General features: G+C 40.9%; 1 protein-coding gene across 1 annotated transcript in view; it reads left to right on the top strand.

The window, feature by feature from the left end:
- LOC126472131 (telomerase-binding protein EST1A) overlaps window positions 1-23,113 on the top strand; it is a 353,124-nt gene that overhangs the window by 120,124 nt on the left and 209,887 nt on the right. The window contains exons 6-8 of the mRNA XM_050099913.1: window positions 9,656-9,823; window positions 11,388-11,501; window positions 17,523-17,712. Coding sequence (XP_049955870.1) covers window positions 9,656-9,823; window positions 11,388-11,501; window positions 17,523-17,712 — 472 coding nt within the window. The remainder of the gene's footprint in view (window positions 1-9,655; window positions 9,824-11,387; window positions 11,502-17,522; window positions 17,713-23,113) is intronic.

The following is a 23,113-nucleotide window of genomic DNA, read 5'->3' as shown; positions in this document are numbered from 1 at the left end:
CTAATATAAAAAGCTGTGCAGTGATTGCAGCAGAGTTGGTAAATGACATGGCTGCTTTCACAAGTGGCATGGCCCCTGATTGGGTAGGAAAAACCTGCGACAGGACTGGAATAGGAGGTGCTGGGTAGGTGGATTCGACAGATTTTCCACCTGGGTCTTCCACAGGGATATGGTCCTTGTGGCAAGGGGTTGGGATTGAGGGTGACAGAGATGGACTAGGATGTTGTGGAGGTTGGGTAGACAATAGAACACCACTTTAGGAGGGGTGAGAAGTATCTCCAGTTGGATGTCCCTCATTATAGGGGATGATGATAGGTAATCAACTCCTGGTGAAGAATGTGGTTCAGTTATTCTAGTCCGGGGTGGTGCTGGGTGATGGAGACACTCCTTTGTGTCTGGTTTTTGGGGTTGTGCGAGGATTTGGGGCAAGAGGGGGAAATGGAGCACGAAATCTTTTTGCGGACTAGGTCTGGGGTTAGTACCTGTCTGTGAAGGTCTTGGTGAGATCCTCAGCATACCGAGAAAGGGAGATAGACTTTTTCCAATTAGCCAGGCTATTGGGGGGGAGGGGGGGGGGAGATTTTTTTTATGTGAAAGGGATGACAGCTGTCAGAATTCAGGTGCTGTTGTTGGATTCAATATGGACAGAGGTGTGGATGAAGCCATCAGAGAGGAGGAGATCAACATTTAGGAAGGTGGCACACTGCGTTGAGGAGGATCATGTGCAGTGGATAGGAGAGAAGGTGTTGACGATGTAAAGGAATGAATGTAGGATGTCTTGGTGCTGATCCAGATCATGATGATATCATCAGTGAACCTGAACCAGACTAGGAGTTCGATGTTTTGGGAGCCTAGGAAGGTCTCCTCTAGATGGCGCATAAAAAGGAGAATTTGTTGTGGGTTAGACTAAAGTTAGTAAGATGAAAGAGGAACGAAGTACTGGGTTTGGAGCACATTGATAAAGGTAGTGTTCAGTAGCAGTAAGACCATAAGTATGAGGGATGTTGGTGTGTAGTGAGGTGACGTCGACAGTGATGAGTAGACCTCATTGACCAACACCTCCAACCAATTGCCCACAATCTAGCCTCCCACATCAAAGACACCAAGAGCTTCCTACACTGAGTCTCCATCATCCCAACGCCTTTACCTTCACGATCCCTACTCGTCAGACACCACCTCCCTGTGCACCAACATCACTCATGCCCATAGTCTTATTGCTATTGCACACTAAGGAAAGGTATATAAACAAATCCGTATCATAGCCATGGGTACCTGCATGGTGCCCTCCTATGCCAACCTTTCGGGGCCAAGACGCCCTATCTTTGTTCCTCCACAATCTCAACCCCTTGTCTCCCACCTGCCTAACATGGTCCTCCTAACCCCAGTGTGCCACCTTCCTAAATGTTGACCTCCACTTCTCTGATAGTTCCATCCATACCTCTGTCCTCATTAAACTCACCAACAGCATCTGCATTTTGACAACTGTCATCCCTTTGACACCAAAAAATCCCTCCATATAGCCTGGCTACCCAGGGATGGTGTATTTGCAGTTACAAAAATTCCCTTGCCCAGAATGCTGAGGTCCTCACCAAGGCCTTCACAGATAGGCACTATCCCCCAGACCTAGTCCACAAACAGATCTCCCGTGCCATTTCCCCTCACACCCTCAGTCCTCCCATCACCCTCAAGAACCAGCCACAAAGGAGTGTTCGTCACCCAGTGCCATCCCGGACTGGGACAACCGAACCACATCCTTCGCCAGGACTTCAGTTACCTATCATCATGCACTGAAATGAGAGACATCCTACCCGATACACTTCCCACCCAACCTACATAACAGCCTAGTTGATCCTAATGCCACTCGCAATCCCAAGCTCTTGCCCAAAGGATCATATTCCTGTGGTAGGCCAAGTTGCAAAACCTGCCCAATCCACTCAGCCAGCACTTCCTACTCCAGCCCGGTCACACGCTTAACTTGCCCAATAAGGGGCACCTGGAAAAGCGCCGATGTTATTTACCAGCTCTGCTGCAATCATTGCACAGCTTTTTATATTGGCATGACTACAACTAGCTGTCCACCAGTATGAATGTCTAGCACCAAACTGTGGCCAAGAGCAAAGTAGACCACCCTGTGGCACAACACGCAGCTGGACTTAACACACTTGATTTCATTTACTGCTTCACTACCCAAGCAATGGGCCCTTCCCTCCACAACCAGCTTTTTTGAACTGCACAGATGGAAATTATCCTTCCAACACATTCTCTGCTCCCGTAATTATCCCAGCCTCAACCTACGGTAACGTTCTGTTCCCACACTGTCCACCCAACAGTTTCCACTCTCTCTGATTATCATCTGCTACGCATTCTCATCTTCCACCCTGTTTATTTGCAGATCTCTGCCAACACATCTGCCTGTCTTTCCCATTCCTCTCCTTTTTTTGTTTCTTTCTTTCCCCACCTCCTTACCCCACAACCTCCTGACACTGCACCTGTTGGCAGTCTAGTCCCTGCACACTCGACAAGACAGCATTTGGCTCTCTCCCCACCCATACACTACTATCACCTCCTCTTCCCCACTCCCTTCAGATTGCTGCTTGCATCTCACGTGATGTTGCGTTCCGGCCCGAGATGCTGTAGTTGGCAGTTGTATGTGCATTAGGTGTGCTCACTTCTCTCTCTCTCTCTCTCTCTCTCTCTCTCTCTCTCTCTCTGTGTGTGTGTGTGTGTGTGTGTGTGTGTGTGTGTGTGTGTGTGTGTGTGTGTGTGTGTGTGTGCGTGTGTGTGTGTGTTACTGATAAAGGCTGTGGCCGAAAGCTATATGTGAGTGTCTTTTACCTGTGCCTGTTTGCACCTTGACATGTCTGCACTTTGACATGCCTGCACCTTGACATGACATGCCTGCACCTTAACATGACATGCCTGCACCTCGACATGACATGGCTGCACCTCGACATGACATGGCTGCACCTCGACATGACATGGCTGCACCTCGACATGACATGGCTGCACCTCGACATGACATGGCTGCACCTCGACATGACATGGCTGCACCTTGACATGGCTGCACCTTGACATGGCTGCTTTATGGTAAGTAGCTATATTTTCCTTACATTGTTGATACACTTAGAAAAAAACTATGTCAGCAGCATTTAGGAGGATTGTTTGGAGTCAGTTCGAGACATAATTCAGGATGGTTCTATGTGGGTCGCAATCGATGAGACTACGGTGAACAAAAGATGGTGCATTGGTGAGGTGGTAGTAATGGGATGACTATTTGAAGATACATGAGCAAATTCTTTCTGTTGATATGTGAAAACATACCTAAATGTAACCACCAACCATCAGCAAATCTCTTAATGACTATGAGTGTTTTATGGCCTAATGGCATAAAACGTGAACAAGGTTCCTTGTTAGTTATCGAAGCTGTTCCCTCTAAGGTAAAAGCTAAGAAGTACTGAATGTTTTATATCCAATAACAGGCCATTGATTTTTGGTGAATATAATTAGCATGTGGTGGGGGTGGATCTGGTCAACAGTATTATGGGGAGATACGAAATACTCCCGAGGAGCAAGAGATGGCTTATGCATATATTGTATTGTTTTCTTGATGTTGTTGTTGTTGTCTTCAGTCCTGAGACTGGTTTGATGCAGCTCTCCATACTACTATATCATGTGCAAGCTTCTTCATCTCCCAGTACTTACTGCAACCTACATCCTTCTGAATCTGCAAGTGTATTCATTTCTTGGTCTCCCCCCTACGATTTTTACTCTCCACGCTGCCCTCCAATGCTAAAATTGTGATCCCTTGATGCCTCAGAACATGTCCTACCGACCGGTCCCTTCTTCTTGTCAAGTTGTGCCACAAACTCCTCTTCTCCCCAATTTTATTCAATACCTCCTCATTAGTTATGTGATCTACCCATCTAATCTTCAGCATTCTTCTGTAGCACCACATTTCAAAAGCTTCTATTCTGCTCTTGACCAAACTATTTATCGTCCATGTTTCACTTCCATACATGGTTATACTCCATACAAATACTTTCAGAAACGACTTCCTCACACTTAAATCTATACTCGATGTTAACAAATTTCTCTTCTTGAGAAATGCTTTCCTTGCCATTGCCAGTCTACATTTTATATCCTCTCTACTTCGACCATCATCAGTTGTTTTGCTCCCCAAATAGCAAAACTCCTGGACTACTTTAAGTTTCTCATTTCCTAATCCCTCAGCATCACCCGACTTAATTCGACTACATTCCATTATCCTCATTTTGCTTTTGTTGATGTTCATCTTCCATCCTCCTTTCAAGACACTGTCCATTCCGTTCAACTGGTCTTCCAAGTCCTTTGCTGTCTCTGAGAGAATTACAATGTCATCGGAAGACCTCAACGTTTTTATTTCTTCTCCATGGACTTTAATACCTACTCCGAATTTTTCTTTTGTTTCCTTTACTGCTTGCTCAATATACAGATTGACTAACATCGGGGACAGGTTACAACCCTACCTCATTCCCTTCCCAACCGCTGATTCCCATTCATGCCCCTCGACTCTTATAACTGCCATCTGGTTTGTGTACAAATTGTAAATAGCCTTTCGCTCCCTATATTTTATGCCTGCCACCTTTAGAATTTGAAAGAGAGTATTCCAGTCAACATTGTCAAAAGCTTTCTGTAAGTCTACAAATGCTTGAAACGTAGGTTTGCCTTTCCTTAATCTATTTTCTAAGATAAGTCATAGGGTCAGTATTGCCTCACATATTCCAACATTTCTGCAGAATCCAAACTGATCTTTGCCGAGGTCGGCTTTTACCAGTTATTCCATTCGTCTGTACAGAATTCACGTTAGTATTTTGCAGCTGTGACTTATTAAACTGATAGTTCGGTAATTTTCGCATCTGTCAACACCTGCTTTCTTTGGGATTGGAATTATTATATTTTTCCTGAAGTCTGAGGGTATTTCGCCTGTCTCATACATCTTGCTCACCAGATGGTAGAGTTTTGTCAGGACTGGCTCTCCCAAGGCTGTCAGTAATTCTAATGGAATGTTGTCTACTCCCAGGGCCTTGTTTCGACTCAGGCCTTTCAGTGCTCTGTCAAACTCTTTACCCAGTATCGTATCTCCCATTTCATCTTCATCTACATCCTCTTCCATTTCCATAATATTGTCCTCAAGTACATCACCCTTGTATAGACTCTCTATATACTCCTTCCACCTTTCTGCTTTCCCTTCTTTGTTTAGAACTGGGTTTCCATCTGAGCTCTTGATATTCATACAAGTGGCTCCCTTTTCTCCAAAGGTCTCTTTAATTTTCCTGTAGGCACTTTCTATCTTCCCCTAGTGAGGTAAGCCTCTACATCCTTACATTTGTCCTCTAGCCATCTCTGCTTAGCCATTTTGCACTTCCTGTTGATCTCATTTTTCAGACGTTTGTATTCCCTTTTGCCTGCTTCATTTACTGCTTTTTTATATTTTCTCCTTTCATCAATTAAATTCAATATTTCTTCTGTTACCCAAGGATTTCTACAAGTCCTCGTCTTTTTACCTACTTGATCCTCTGCTTCCTTCACTACTTCATCCCTCAGAGCTGCCCATTATGCTTCAAGTGTATTTCTTTCCCCCATTCCTGTCAATTGTTCCCTTATGCTCTACCTGAAACTCTGTACAACCTCTGGTTTAGTCAGTTTATCCAGGTCCCATCTCCTTAAATTCCCACCTGTTTGCAGTTTCTTCAGTTTTAATCTACAGTTCATAACCAATAGATTGTGTCTTACAATTTAAAACATGGTTCCTAAATCTCTGTCTTACCATTATATAATCTATCTGGTACCTTCTAGTATCTCCAGGATTCTTCCATGTATACAACCTTCTTTTATGATTCTTGAACCAAGTGTTAGCTATGATTAAGTTATGCTCTGTGCACAATTCTACCAGACGGCTTCCTCTTTCATTTATCTCCCCCAATCCATATTCACCCACTATGTTTTCTTCTCTCCCTTTTACTACTGACGAATTCCACTCACCCATGACTATTAAATTTTCGTCTCCCTTCACTACCTGAATAATTTCTTTTATCTCATCATAAATTTCATCAATTTCTTCATCATCAGCAGAGCCAGTTGGCATATAAACTTATACTACTGTAGTAGGCATGGGCTTTGTGTCTATCTTGGCCACAATAATGTGTTCACTATGCTGTTTGTAGTAACTTACCCGCACTCCTATATTTTTTATTCATTATTAAACCTACTCCTGCATTACCCCTATTTGATTTTGTATTTATAACCCTGTATTCACCTGACGAAACGTCTTGTTCCTTCTGCCACCTAACTTCACTAATTCCCACTATATATGACTTCAACCTATCCATTTCCCTTTTTAGATTTTCTAACCTACCTGCCGGATTAAGGGATCTGACATTCCACGCTCCGATCCGTAGAACGCCAGTTTTCTTTCTCCTGATAACGACGTCCTCTTGTAGTCCCCGCCCGGAGATCTGAATGGGGGACTATTTTACCTCCGGACTATTTTACCCAAGAGGATGCCATCACTATTTAACCGTACAGTAAAGCTGCATGCCCTCAGGAAAAATTACGGCTGTAGTTTCCCCTTGTTTTCAGTACCAGCGCAGCAAGGCCGTTTTTGTTAGTGTTGCAAGGCCAGATCAGTCAATCATCCAGACTGTTGCCCCTGCAACTACTGAAAAGGCTGCTGCCCCTCTTCAGGAACCACACGTTCGTCTGGCCTCTCAACAGATACTCCTCCGTTGTGGTTGCACCTACGGTACGACCATCTGTATTGCTGAGGCACGCAAGCCTCCCCACCAACGGCAAGGTCCATGGTTCATGGGGGTTGTTTTCTTGATATGACTAGAAAATTCCTGCTTGCTATACAGATGCGTGCAAAAAGAGATGGGGTTTTCAGGGGAAACAAAGAATACAACAGGATTCCCACTTGATTTGGCAGAAGTGTTGTGCAGTCAAAACACAAGACCATCTGGATGCAGAAGATCAAGGGGTTAATTACAAGGAGATATTCAAGTGAAGAAACACAAATTTCCCACACAGCATGTGCCACCAAAACCTGTACATCACCACCAAGGTGGTCATTGACCAGTGTGGACTAACAAGTGGATTAGTTGCAAATTCCCTAAATGTGCAGGTTATGCACAAAACTTATGGATAAGTGTATTGTTGATCTCTGTTTTAACAAACCCAACAATTGTCTCAGGAGATTTCATATCGAGCAGCATACATGAAATGCTATACTTTATATCCAAAAATTATACCTTGATGTCACATTGTTGCAGAAGTGCTGCACACACTTTTTCAATAAAATCTGTGTTCTTTGAAGGAAATTATGTTTTAAATTATTTTTCCATTATGCCGTGTCTGTCAAAGAACATAATTTTAGCTATGTTACTCAAATTTACGTTACTGAGATACAAAGGGTTAAGGTACATCAACCACAGACTCGGTTTCAGGGTCTGAATTTTTTCCAAGTGATTGTACCTCAGAGTGTTAAGGGTTAAACATCTCTATTGTGAAAGGAATGTTATAAAGGATTATTCAGTAAAGAAAAAAAAAAAGTCATGGTCTATAAGTAAAATGTGAGGAAAACATTTTGGAAATGGCATCACCTTCCAAACAAGTTTCTTGACAGCTGTTGTCATGTTAGCAACATGCACATAGATGTTAGTTTGTGTTATAGGAGCACATGAATAATTTCGTTTTTCAAAAGACATAATTTTTGCCTTTGACAGTAGTTAGTTATTTGTAGAGACCATAGTTACAGTTTTGCATTTGACCATTTTCACATGGAATACTACGGGAATAGACAGTGGCTGAAAAAACAGTTGATGATGACAGTTATGTCCTGTAAAAAGTTACATAACTCACTGAACCCCATCCTGAGAAAGAAGTATTATCGTTAGCGGTTTTTCTTCTGTTGTGATCCCAGTGCATCTTAGATGTTAACAATAAATAGAATTATGATTACATTCCTTGAAAGAAATTTGAAATAAATGACATCTTCATCCTACCAACTGCAAAGCATTCGTTCTTTCGAAACAGTATGCTGGCTGAAACTTCCTGGCAGATTAAAACTGTGTGCCCAACCGAGACTCGAACTCGGGACCTTTGCCTTTCGCGGGCAAGTGCTCTACCATCTGAGCTACCGAAGCACGACTCACGCCCGGTACTCACGGCTTTACTTCTGCCAGTACCTCGTCTCCTACCTTCCTAACTTTACAGAAGCTCTCCTGCGAACCTTGCAGAACTAGCGCTCCTGAAAGAAAGGATATTGCGGAGACATGGCTTAGCCACAGCCTGGGGGATGTTTCCAGAATGAGATTTTCACTCTGCAGTGGAGTGTGCGCTGATATGAAATTTCCTGGCAGATTAAAACTGTGTGCCCAACCGAGACTCGAACTCGGGGAGTTCGAGTCTCGGTTGGGCACACAGTTTTAATCTGCCAGGAAGTTTCATATCAGCGCACACTCCGCTGCAGAGTGAAAATCTCATTCCAGTATGCTGGCTGTTAGCTTTTTTATTATGACTCAATCCCTACTTTTTTTATATCAATAAGACGCATTTTTTGTAACCAGAAATAATCTTGGTTTGGAATGATTAGAGTTGATTCATCAGTCAAGTGATGATAAGGTATCGGAGACCAACAAGCACTTCCATGACTTTGGTGTTTTCTGCCAATGGTTGATGTTGTTGTTGTTGTTGGCACAACAACAACATCAACCATTGGCAGAAAACACCAAAGTCATGGAAGTGCTTGTTGGTCTCCGATACCTTATCATCACTTGACTGATGAATCAACTCTAATCTACTGCCAGTGGTTGATAGCTATACACAATTAACTCATTGAACACAATTTCACTTAGTGGTGACTGTTCATACAAGCACAATAGTCCAGTTACAGATGACTTAACAGTTTTCAGAATCACAAATCTCAGAATAATAAATTACAGATTACAGATGTTAAACAGTGTCTGAGCAACATACTGTCGCAGTAAGGAATTTGAATGACAGAAATATGTACACTTTTGCTCTTAACCTGATTGGCCCATGTCTGTAGAAAACAGGTTGGGGTAGATTACACACAATATATATTTAAGGTTTGCAGAAAAATCTGATCAGTGTCATAATTTCGTAAAATAGTTTATCAGTGTTCACTATAAACTGCTGTCGCATAAGTGCTTATGTCATAAATGCTTCAGTGTTGTACCAATCTGATAACATGTAAAGATAACAAAATTATTGAAACAAATCAGCATACTTGTAATAAATGATATCTGATATAGTGTAGTTTTTTCTTTACATTATGAATCTTATGTGTTTTTAGAATTAAAGGCTGTGTATAATGATAAAATCTTGCAAAAGCTTGTTTCATTCTAACAAACGGTTATTTTGTGTCATGGTGTTCCCACAAACTCTATAATGAGTGATAATCATCATCCTAATAAGGCATCCTTTTTGTTTGTTATTATTACAGTAATTATTATTATAATTAATTTGTTTGTTTGTTTATTTAGTTTTATACACCTAAGATTTGTTGTGCCAATCTCCTGATTTATGCATTTAGAACAGTTACGTCTTACTTCCATTGTGAGCATTAGATTTTAATCCAAGTCTCATTTTGTTACAGGGACACAGATGTTCCTTTGTCACCAGCAGGATATCCTGTAGGACAGGGGTTACCAAGCCCATCTGTGGACTATGGTTACCCTAGTATTTCACCATTTAGTGAATCTCCTTATTGTACTGAACAACTTGGAAATGCTAGGCCTTCATGGTATGGCCCATACAGTGCGAGGTAAGTCTTGTAGATAGAAAATCTGTTGAATAGCTTCCACATTTTTATTTATAATTGCTGACAGTTACATTAATTAGATTTTTTGTAAAAAGCCATGTATTTATTTTTGTACAGTCCTCAGAATTTAGTCATTGGCCTGACCGATGATTTGTTTGTTACAAAGTGTTTTTGTTCTGTTGTTTTATTAACTCCCTTATTACCATCTGATTGAATGCAGTTCTGGAGAACAAATAAATACAGGGTTATTACAAATGATTGAAGCGATTTCACAGCTCTACAATAACTTTATTATTTGAGATATTTTCACAATGCTTTGCACACACATACAAAAACTCAAAAAGTTTTTTTAGGCATTCACAAATGTTCGATATGTGCCCCTTTAGTGATTCGGCAGACATCAAGCCGATAATCAAGTTCCTCCAACACTCGGCGCAGCATGTCCCCATCAATGAGTTCGAAAGCATCGTTGATGCGAGCTCGCAGTTCTGGCACGTTTCTTGGTAGAGGAGGTTTAAACACTGAATCTTTCACATAACCCCACTGAAAGAAATCGCATGGGGTTAAGTCGGGAGAGCGTGGAGGCCATGACATGAATTGCTGATCATGATCTCCACCATGACCGATCCATCGGTTTTCCAATCTCTTGTTTAAGAACTGCGGAACATCATGATGAAAGTGTGGTGGAGCACCATCCTGTTGAAAGATGAAGTCGGTGCTGTCGGTCTCCAGTTGTGGCATGAGCCAATTTTCCAGCATGTCCAGATACACGTGTTCAACCGTTTCTTCGCTCACTGCAGGCCGACCCGTTAATTTCCCCTTACAGAGGCATCCAGAAGCTTTAAACTGCGCATACCATCGCCGAATGGAGTTAGCAGTTGGTGGATCTTTGTTGAACTTCGTCCTGAAGTGTCGTTGCACTGTTATGACTGACTGATGTGAGTGCATTTCAAGCACGACATACGCTTTCTCTGCTCCTGTCGCCATTTTGTCTCACTGCGCTCTCGAGCGCTCTGGCGGCAGAAACCTGAAGTGTGGCTTCAGCCAAACAAAACGTTATGAGTTTTTCTATGTATCTGTAGTGTGTCGTGACCATATGTCAATGAATGGAGCTACAGTGAATTTATGAAATCACTTCAATCATTTGTAATAGCCCTGTACTGAAATGAAAACAAGGGTAAAAAGGCTTGTGTAGCCTGTACGAGTCCTATAAGAATTTTTACTCTTTTGTGTGCTCCTTTTACTTAATGTGGAGAAACTTTGATTGGAAATGTCACTATATGTAGCTTATATTGCTATTCCTTCCACAATTCAGATGAGTCCCATTTCATTAATTTTACGCACTCACATTTGATTGAAATCACCAGTAATGATGTATTTATCAGAAATTATTGTAGCCACATTCTTCAGTGTCCCAATAGGCAATTTCAGGCTATTTGTCAGTGCTGAGACAGTATGGTAATGCCACATGTTGCAAAAACATTTTTCCATGTTCTTAGTGAATGATTTTTCTATAGAGTTGCTTCTGCCTGTTTACATTAGAATTACCTTGCACATCCAGTTTCAGAACTGCTCGGGATCCACCACTTATTCTGGATATTGAGCGAGCAGACCTGGAACTGCAGTGGATTATCAGTTCAGGCAGTATGTTATCAAAATGGAATGATATCGCTTACGTAAGGTATGTGAAGATATATATTTTTATGCTTAAGATCAATATTGGATGGCAGTTTCATTGGAGAAAACCCATATTTTAATGTTGTTTGTTTTAATAGAAGAGCAACCTGAAAAATCGATATCCTTCTTCCTCTGTGCCCCTCCTCTTCACTCATCAACCATACCTTTTACTTCTCTCTTCAAAAAAACTATTTTCCTTCAGATAATAACTTATGACTCTTTTTCTTCTTCCTCTTCTCTGAAAACACATCCATTAACATGTAATTTATAACTGTGTAATAATAATACAAAATATTCCTCATACTTTGCACATTTTGGCACTAAGATATAACAAAACAGAAATCGCAATGACTGCCTGGTAGTAAGCTTCTACCATTTATCTGACTATCCACCTATAAACACTACCTGAGTGATCCCATCCCAGAAGTCTAACATAAACTCCAGTCCCTGCTTAAAACCTCGGGCCTTCCCAAACATCTCCCCTGAACCCATTCCCTCCTCACCCCTATGATACCCCTCCACATGCCAATCTTCTACATGCACCACAAAAACAACAGTACTGGACACCTCATTGTGGCTGGTTATTTTGCACCACTGAAAGAATTTTGGCCCTCATTGATCAACACCTCCAACTAATTGCCCATAATCTAGCCTCCCACATCAAAGACACCAAGAGCTTCCTTCACTGATTCTCCATAATCCCAACATCTTTACCTTCTTGATCCTTACTCATCATTGTTGACGCCACCTCCCTATACATCGACATCCCTCATGCTCGTAGTCTTAGCGCTATTGAACACCACCTTTCCAAAATGTCCTCGAGGCTCCAAACCCAATACTTCATTCCTCATTCACTTTACTAACTTTCTCCTAACCCACAACAACTTACCCTTTCAAGGGAAAATATGTAAACAAATCGACGGCACGGCCATGAGTACCTGCATGGCACCCCCCTATGCCAATATTTTTATCTAGAGGAGATCGTCCTAGCCTCCCAAAACATCAAACTCCTAGTCTAGTTCAGGGTCATTGATGATATCTTCATGATCTGGACCAGGGCCCAGACACCATATCTTGGTTTCTCCACAAACTCAACGCCTTGTCTCCCATCTGCTTCATGTGGTCCTCCTCAACCCAGCATGTCACTTTCGTAAATGTTGACCTCTTCCTCTGATGGCTTCATCCACACCTCTGTCCAACTGTACCTGAATTTTGACAGTTGCCATTCCTTTCACTTCAAAAAAATCCCCCCCCCCCCTCCCTCCATATAGCCTGGCTACCTGGGAGCAGTGTATCTGCAGAGACAAAAACTCCCTTTCTCAGTATGCTGAGGTTTTCACCTGCCATTTCCCCTCTCGCCCCAAATCCTCCCATAACTCTCGAAAACCAGCCACAAAGGAGTGTCTCCTTCATCACCCAGTACCAACCCAGACTAGAATAACTGAACCACATTCTTCACCAGGAGTTGATTACCTATCATCATCCCCTATAATGAGGGTCATCCAACTGGAGATACTTCTCACCCCTCCTAAAGTGGTGTTCCATCGTCTACCCAACCTCCACAACATCCCAGTCCATCTCTGTAACCCTCAAGCCCACCTCTTGCCACAAGGACCATATCCCTGTAGAAGACCCAGGTGCAAAACCTGTCCAATCCACCCACCCAGCACTTCCTATTCCAGTCCTGTCACAGGTTTACCCTACCCAATCATTGGCCGTGACATTTGTGAAAGCAGCCATGTAATTTACCAGGTCTGCTGCAATCATTGCACAGCTTTTTATATTGGTATGACTACCAACCAGCTGTCCACCAGGATTAATGGCCACCACCAAACTGTGGCCTTGAGTAAAGTAGACCACCCCGTGGCACAACATGCAGCTCAACACACTTGATTTCAGTGGCAGCTTCACTAGCCATCCCTCTACCACCAGCTTTTCTGAACTGCATAAGTGGAAGTTATTCTTATAACAGTCTCTGCTGTAATTATCTCGGCCTCCAGATACAGTAATATACTGTCCCTGCACCCTCTGCCCAACAGTTTGCATCTCCTCTTTCCTATCGCCTCCTTCCCAGTCTCATCTTCCAACCTGTTTATTTGCAGCCCTCTGCCCATCTTTTCCCACTCCTCGCCTTTTTTTCTCCTTTTTTCCCCAACTCCCTGCCCCACAACCTTCAGATGCTGCACCTATTGACAATGTAGTCCCTGCACACTCCACCAGACAGCGTTCACGTGTCCCACCGCCCATACACTACTATCCTTTCCCCGCCTCATCCAGATTGCTGCTTGCATCCAATGTGATCTTGCATTCTGACCTGAGGTGCTGAAGTTTGGTTTGTGTGTGCATGAGGTGTGCTTGCTTGCTTGTTTGTGAATGGTGGGATGTTTGTGAATGGTGGGTATGTGTCTCTCTTATTTATTGAATGATGTGGGGGAGAGCTTTGTGTCTCATTTAATTGTCTGTATCTGCAATTTGACGTGTCTTCTTTATGACAAGTAGCAGTCTGTCTTTTCCTACAATGTTGATATTCCTACCTGGAGTTTCCTTTGTTTGAAAACAGAAACAAAGACAGCTGTAGCTGAGCCCTCAGTCACCTAAAGTCGGAAACACAACAGCAGCATTGCTTTAGGTACTAAACATTTATAACGTCAAAGATGAGTTCCTTGTTGGGTATAAATAATGAACAGTAAAAGAGGAAGTCTAGATTTTGGATACATGATGAGAAAGATCACCCATTTGCAAAACTAGTTCAGTATTTCTGAGCATTTTACTCATTCATTCAGTGATGTATTCATCTTGGTCCATACATCCCATGAAGGAGGAGGATCTTCTGCGATGGGGGAACAAATCATTATTTGTTAACAAAAGACAGTCAGATCATAGAAACTTAACTCTCTTAACAATAAACCATCGTTACACTGCTTACTTCAACTGATGATTACTCTAGGTAGGTGTCATTGAGTAAATTGGAAAAAAGCTGCTTCTTCTTCAGTTACACTAGGTAGCTCCTCTTTATGTGTAATTGGTATTTTAAGTGTTACTTGATAACAGTTGTATTCTTCAAAGAAAATATGTACCTTCATCTGTAAGTATTGAGTCATATATATGATGCATTACTGTCATTTAATTTTATGACCACTGCTGCTAGACATTTGAACTTTTCAGTCCTTGAATTTAAATGTGCAGCATTAAGGTATGAACCATGATGTATAAGTGACAACCAAATGAGGGGCAGTGCATTAATTACACCGAGGTAGACTGTCTGTCTCTCCTGAGAGAGTATCCAACTTCTGCTAGTGGTAATGAAAAGGTTCTTGTACCTTGTTGGTGGTGGTTGTGGTGACGATGGTAAAATACTTTTCTTGTTGTTGCCATCTCTCTTCAAATTCCGACATCATAAAATATTTTGTCACCCAAATAGTGCCTCATTTCTTAATGCAATTCCCTCAGCATTGTATGATTTAATTTGAGTTCATTCCATTAACTTTGTTTTACTTTTATAGAGATTCATCTTGTAACTTTTTTTCAAGACTACCCATTCAGCTCAACTGCTCTTTTCTAGTCCCTTTCCTTCTCTAACAGAATAACAAAATCATCATCAAACATTGACTTTTACTTCTTCTCCCTGAACTGTAATTCTTTTTCCAAATGTCTCCATGGTTTCCTTTTATGCTTGGTCAGTCTGCAGATCAAGGACGGCTAAAAGTCTGTGTCGGTTCCTTTTAAACCACTACTTCCCTTTCACATACTACAGTATGAATTTTTTTACAAGTTGTGAATAACTCCTGTAGTTTATCTCTGCTACCTTCAAGTTTTCAGAAGCTTTTTCTAAGTCTGCAAAGGCTATAAATGTCAGTTTGCCTGTCTTTAACCTGTTTCACTATATTTTATACTTAATTACCATATTCTATCACAGTACCTGCTTGGGAACTACATTTGTCATCTTGTCATTTGGTGAGCATAAATTCTTTGGCTTTCCCATATCGAGAGCAGGGTACATATAACTGACCATGGGGAAAGCCTGATTCTTTCAAATTAATACCTCAACTTAATGTTTTTCTGTGAACCTTATTTATAGTGATATTAAATGCTAAACCAAATGGAAATTGCAGTCTTTTGAACTGAAATGGCAGTTCTTTCCCTGATATTGCTTTTGTTTCAGTTATATTATTTGGAAACTGTTAAATACCATTTATTTAGTGGCCATTTATACAATCAATTGGGTGAGTGGCTTTGCTAATTTGTAAGTTTTTCAACAAAGTGTTTTGCTTCTTCATCACTGGAAAGTACTTGAGGCCAAAGAATTGATGTCTTCAAATATGCACTGATTTCATCTGCAGAGTTGATTTTTTAATAACTAGAAGCATTTGCCAAAAATGTCCATAATCTGTAAGTAATACATCTCCCATTAATTCCAGGTTACCTTGGAGATCTAGAACTTTTTTGAATCTTCTGGTAGCTTTCATAACATTTTGAAATTTTCTACAACATTCTTGAAGGAACATTTTAGCCAGTCTCAGGCACTTCAGCACTCGATTCCAAGCTGCTTCACCGTCTTCTCAAAGGAGACCTTTGCTTCACCATCTCAAAAGAGACCTCTGGTGTGGTGCTCTCTTTAAACAACCATGTCTTTGAACCCAACCATTGCAGTTCCAAACCAAACCACATTCGTAGATAGGGGGATGGAGGGCTATTGTACCATATATCAACGATTGGGCTGCAGGAGGTGTGGTGGAGTTAAGCGACATGCACGGGGAAACCACGTTTACATTTAACATGTCGTCCAGGAACAGATGTCCTCTTTAGATGCCCTTTTCTTGATAACTAACCCCTGAAGTTTGTAGACAAAACCTTATGGATGGAGATTTACCTCCCTTGTAATCCCCATGAGGCTGTGAAGTTCGCTTGCAAAGTTTGGTGGCATGCACAGACACAGCACACTTTTATTGTATATATTGATTAGGCTTATTTTGTAATTTAAGGTTTTAATTTATTAAAATCTTTGAGACAAGTGTTGGTCAGTATGAACCTTTATGAAGTACAATACCCAGTATTGCTTATAGAAAAGCATATAAATACATCACAGCTCTGCTACCTTTTCAGACAGTAATTTCTTGTTCTGGAGAGAGGGAGGTAGGAGATGGAATAACAATTGTTCGGTGGCTGTGGCAGAAGAGGGTGGGGTAAGGGGAGGCAGGGACAACGCTTAAAATCCTGACTATATGGACCCATGTTGTATTGGACAAAAATGAGGCCTCCTTTCCTCTTCTAACTGGGAAGATTGGTTGTAGCTTGGTTTTTGAACAAAATCTCTGTCTCGTTCAGCTTCCCTCAACCAATTTACATTTCGTGTATGAAGAAGGAAATGTTATGTTTTATTTTTGTGTGTTTCTCTTGACAACACTGGAAGTTGTAACTCTTGAAGTTAACTGCTGATCAAGCTTTTTGTATCTGTTTAGTTTTAAAAGTTTTGTGAACTGAATTTTCCCGTTTGTAAAATAATTGGCTGACAGACCCTGCATTGCCCAGGTATTCATTTTGCAAATTTTGTACTATAAAAAAATTAACTGCAGTTGTAGTGTAACACTTCAAACATTTTATTTCCAGTTATTTCCTCAAGTTGCCTCGACTATACGAGTGTCTTAGTAGTAAGGAATAAATGTATTAAAACTTCATGCTGATGTGGCATTTTTTCACACATCTCAGTGTTACGACATCGTATTTCCTGGATTGTGTGTGGTGCCATAATATAATTCTGTAGGTGCATTTAGTTGCATTGTTTGGGTGGTATTTGCAAATTTACTGTGGATAGAGTTAATAGCACAGAAGTAATAAATTTAAGCTTCATGCATTAGTTATTCATGCAATTCATAATTTGTGACATCATATCTCATAAAATGTGATAGATAAATGGTTCTTACCCACACAGCAGCTTTTGCCTGACAGTAAGGGATATATGTATCAACTTTGGCACAGATCAACTTAGTGATCATTCTCTGTGTAAAAATTACTATTCTTTTTAAAGGCATTTTCTGCAGAAGAGCTTGAAAACATTGTTGGAGACAGACATAAAGTTCTGCCAGACTGAAAATGTTGAGCAACATATGTGGAAGATAACTTTCTACAACATAATTGAGCTCCTGCGCAAAAAAATGCTTGAAGATCCAGACAACAAAGAGAAATATAAACATCTGATGTTGAACATAATTGAAGAGGTGAGTGGAAAGCATTCCAAATTTCAGTAATCAATGTTTCCAAAACTATGAAGAGCTAAATTTCAAATATCTTGAATCATTGTAAAAGTCCTGCACATTTTTTTCATGGAATAAAATTATTTAATTCTTTCATTTCTCCTCTTTTAGTTACAGAGTATATTACCATATTTACTCAGCTAAAAAACAAGGTATTTTCCCCAGTTAGTCATTCAAAAACTACAGGGTTGCCTTTCATTTGCGGGTAAAGCTTTGGCAGTTGAGGTTATGTACAGATTTAATTGGAAGAATTTGAGATGTTGTGAAGGGGAACGCTAGCACGATTTGGCCGAGCACTAGAAGGAATGTGAGGAGTGGAGTAGTGATTGGGAAGCAAATTTCGTCATGGCACCAACCATTGGAATGTACAATGCATATCTTAGCTTTTATGAACATCTACTACGTTTAAACTCCATATTGCCTTAACCAAATTGTAGTTGGAATTGAACTGACTTTAAAATTGCATAAATCTACATTTACATCTACATCTACACCTACAACGTTACACTGCAAACCACTGTGAAGTGCATGGGTATGTCCCATTGTACCAATTATTAGTCTTTTCTTCCATTCCATTAACATGTGGACTGTGGGAAGAATGATTGCTTAAATGCCCTTGTGCGTGCCGTAATGTCTCCAATCTTATCTCCATGACGCGTATGGGAGCTATATGTAGGAGGTTGTAATAAATTCATAGATTCATCACTCAACTCTGTGGTACATGATGTGATTTTCAATGCAATGAACAGCTTTTAATGATGGCTTTTCTGGTCTTTTCAGTCAGGTGGCTGCAAATGCGTGCAGGACACGACACCAGTAGCAAGTGCACACTGCGGTGGACTGTGTGCATTTGTGGCCTCAGGACTGACTGAAAATACTTAAGAAGTGTCCAGTAACAGTTGTCCACTATAGTGGATGCTATGCGACACAGGGTTGAAGTTGGTTCTAGAAACTTCATAAGTAGGTTTTCATGGGATTGTTTGTGTCTATCTTCAAGTATCTGCCAGTTCAGTTCTTTCAGTATCTTTGTGTCACTCTCCAATGGTTCAAACAAACCTGTGGCCATTTGTGCTGCCCATCTTTGTATCTGTTCAGTATGTCCTGAGAGTCCTATTTGGGACAGGTTCCACACATTTGAGCAATATTCTAGAATGGTCGCACAAGTAATTTGTAAACAATCTCCTTTGTAGACTGATTGCACTTCCCCAGTATTCTACTAATAAACTGAAGTCTATCACCTGCTTTACTCACAACTGAGCCTAAGTGATCATTCGACTTCATATCACTACTAAGTATTACACCTAGGTATTTGCTTGTGTTGACTGAGTCCAACAGTGGCTCGTTGTTATAGTCATAGGATATTGTGTTTTTTTCATTTTGTCGAGTGTGCAATTTTACATTTTTGAACATTTACAGCAAGTTGCCAGTCTTTGCACCACTTTGATTTTTTTTTTTTTCAATATTTGACTGGCTATTTATGCAGCTTCTTTCAGAAAGTACTTTGTTATAGATAACTGTGTCACCTGTAAAAAGGAAAGCCTTAGGTTACTTATAATATTGTCTGCGAAGTCGTTAATATACAACACGAACAGCAGGGTTTCCAGTGCGCTTCCCCAGAGGCAAACTTGAAGTTGCTTCAACTTCTGATGAAGACTCATTGTTCAAGATAACATGCTGTGTCCTCCCTACCAAAAAACCTAAGACCCGTACACAAGTTTTACATGATACCCTGTATGATTGTACTTTGAATAGCAAGCATAGCTGTAATACTGAGTCAAATGCTTTTTGGAAGTCTAGGAATACTGCATTTACCTGACAGCCTTGATCTGTGTCTTTCAGTATGTCATTCCACTCTATATACTTCATTATGTTTGAGCTCAGAATATGGTGCAAAATTCTACAATAAATGGATGTTAAAGATATTGGACAGTAGTTTTGTAAATCCCTTCTGCAACCGTTATAGACAAGTGTGACCTGTGCTTCCTTCCAACTGCTGGGCACAGTTTTTTGTTTGAGGAATCTGCAGTACACTTGCATGGTTCTGCATCTACATGGTTACTCTGCAATTCACTCTTAAGGGCCTGGCAGAGGGTTCATTGAACAATTTTTATATTACTTCTCTACCATTCCACTCTCGAATGGTGCATGGGAAAAAGGAACACCTAATTCTTTCCGTTCGAGCTCTGATTTCTCTTATTTTATTACGATGATCATTTCTCCCTACGCAGGTGGGTGTCAACGAAATATTTTCCCATTTGGAAGAGAAAGTTGGTGAAATTTCGTAAATAGATCTCACTGCAAAGAAAACTGCCTTTGTTTCAGTGACTGCCACCCTAACTCGTGTATCATATCAGTGACACTCTCACCCCTATTGCACGATAACACAAAACGAAATGCCCTTCTTTGCACTTTTTCGATGTCCTCCGTCAATCCTACCTGGTGAGGATCCCACAACACGCAGCAATATTCCAGCAGAGGATGGACAAGTGTAATGTAGGCTGTCTCTTTAGTGGGTTTGTCGCATCTTCTAAGTGTTCTGCCAACAAAGTGCAATCTTCGTTTCACCTTCCCCACAATATTATCTATGTGGTCTATCCAGTTTAAGTTGCTCGTAATTATAATTTCTAAGTATTTAGTCGAAATGGCAGCTCTTAGATTTGTGCGATTTATCGTATACCCAAAATTTATCGGATTTCTTTTAGTATCCATGTGGATGACCTCGCACTTTTCTTTGTTTAGTGCCAGTTGCCACTTCTTGTACCATACAGAAATTCTCTCTAGAGCATTTTTTAATTGGAATTGATCATCTGATGATTTTACTAGATGGTAAATAACAGCTTCATCTGCAAACAATCTAAAGGGGCTGCTCAGATTATCACCTAGATTATTTATGTAAATCAGGAACAGCAGAGGGCCTATGACACTACCTTGCAGAACGCCAGATATCACTTCTGTTCTACTCTGATTTACTGTCTATCACTACGAACTGTGGCTCTCTGAGAGGAAATCACAAATCCAGTCACACAACTGAGACGATACTCCGTATGCATGCAGTTTGATTAATAGTCACTTGTGAGGAATGGTATCAAAAGCCTTCTGGAAATCTAGGAATCTGGAATCGATCTGAGATCCCTTGTTGACAACACTCATTACTTCATGGGAGTAAAGAGCTAGCTATGTTGCACAAGAACAGTATTTTCTGAATCCTTGTCGGTTATGTATCAATAAATCATTTTCTTAAAGGTGATTCATAATGTTCGAGTACAGTATATACTCCAAAATCCTACTGCAAATTGAGGTCAGTGATATGGGTCTGTAATTCAATGGGTTACTCCTATTTCCTTTCTTGAATATTGGTGTGACCTGTGCTACTTTCCGGTCTTTAGGAACAGACCTTTCGTCAAGTGAGTGGTTGTATATGATTGCTAAGAAAGACGCTATTGTGTCTGCGTACTCGAAAGGAACCTGATTGGTATACCATATGGACCGGAAGACTTCCCTTTCTTAAGTGATTTGAGTTGTTTCGCAACACCTAAGATACCTATTTTTATGTCACTCATGCTAACAGCTGTTCTGGTTTCCAATTCTGGAATATTTACTTTGTCTTCTTTCATGAAGGAATTACGGAAAACTGTATTTAGTAACTGCACTTTAGAGGCACCATCAACGGTAACATTTCTATCACTATCACGCTGTGACGGTATTGACTGTTTTTTGCCACTGGTGTACTTTACATATGGCCAAAATATCTTTGGGTTTTCTACCATATTTTGAGAAAATGTTTCTCTATGGAAACTATTAACAGCATCTCGCATTGACGTCTGCACTAAATTTTGAGCTTCCGTGAAACTTGGCCAGTCTTGGGGATTTTGCATTCTTATAAATTTGGCAAGCTTTTTTCGTTTCTTCTGCAACAGTGTTCTAACGTGTTTTGTGTACCATCGTGGATCAGTCCCGTCTCTTATTAACTTACAAGGTGTGAATCTGTCTATTGCTGTCTATACTGTATCTTTGAATTTGAGCCATAATTGGTCAACACTTACATAATTAGCTTGGAAGGAGTGGAGACTCTCTCTTAGGAAAGCATCAAGCGAATTTTAATGTGCTGTTTTAAATAGATGTATTTTGCGTTTATTTTTAGTGGTTTTGGTTGATATGGTTTTGAGCCTCACTACAACGGTATTGTGTTCACTAATCCCTGTATCTGTCATGACGCTCTCTATTAGATAAGGATTATTTGTGGCTAAGAGGTCAAGCGTGTTTTCACAATCATTAACAATTCGTATGGGCTCTTGAACTAATTGTTCAAAGTAATTCTCAGAGAAAGCATTTAGTACAATTTTGGAAGATGTTTTCTGTCTTTGAATGTGTATTTTCGCCAACAAATAGAGGGTAGATTGAAGTCTGCACCAATTATAACTGTATGAGTGGGGTACTTATTTGTAATGAGATTCAGGTTTTCTTTGAACTGTTCAGTTATTATATCATCTGAGTCGGGGGTTGGTAGAAGGGGCCAATTATTATTTTGGTACGGCTGTTGAATATAACCTCTACCCATAGTAATTCACCGGAACTGTCTAATTCAACTTCATTACAAGATAAACTACTACCAACAGACACACACCACCACCTACTTTATTTAATCTATCCTTTCTGAACACGGTTTGCGCCTTTTTGTAAAAATTTCATCAGAATTTATCTTTGGCTTTATCCAGCTTTCTGTTCCTATAACAATTTCAGCTTCAGTGTTTTCTATCAGCGCTTGAAGCTCTGGTACTTTTCGACAATTTACAACTACAATACTGACTGTTGCTTGGTTGATTTTCGTTACTTTCTTTACCCTGTACCCTTTGAGACTGGAGCCCTTTCTCATCTTTCCCGAGACTGTCTAACTTAAAAAACTGCTTAGTCCACACCACACAGCCCTTCCTACCCATGTAGCTGCCTCCTGTGTGTAGTGGACACCTGACCTATTTAGCGGAACCTTAAACCCCACCACCCTATGGCACAAGTCGAGGAATCTGCAGCCTACATGGTCGCACAACCGTCTGAACCTCTGATTGAGACCCTCCATTCAGCTCTGTACTAAAGGTCCGCAGTTGGTCCTGTCGATGATGCTGCAGATGGTGAGCTCTGCCTTCGTTTCGCTAGCAAGACTGGCAGTCTTCACCAACTCAAATAACAACCAGAAGCCAGAGAGAATCTCTTCCGACCTATAGCGGCACATATCATTAGGGCCGACATGAACCACCACCTGCAGTTGACTGCACCCTGTACCCTTCATGGCATCCAGAAGAACCCTTTCCATATCTTGGATGACTCCCCCCAGTAAGCGCATGGAGTGCACTCTGGCTTTCTTCCTGTT

Source organism: Schistocerca serialis, chromosome 1, assembly GCF_023864345.2.
Source record: "Schistocerca serialis cubense isolate TAMUIC-IGC-003099 chromosome 1, iqSchSeri2.2, whole genome shotgun sequence".
Classification (NCBI taxonomy): Eukaryota; Metazoa; Arthropoda; class Insecta; order Orthoptera; family Acrididae; genus Schistocerca; species Schistocerca serialis.
The sequence above is the reverse complement of the archived record's forward strand: the minus strand, read 5'-3'. Positions and strand labels throughout refer to the sequence as shown.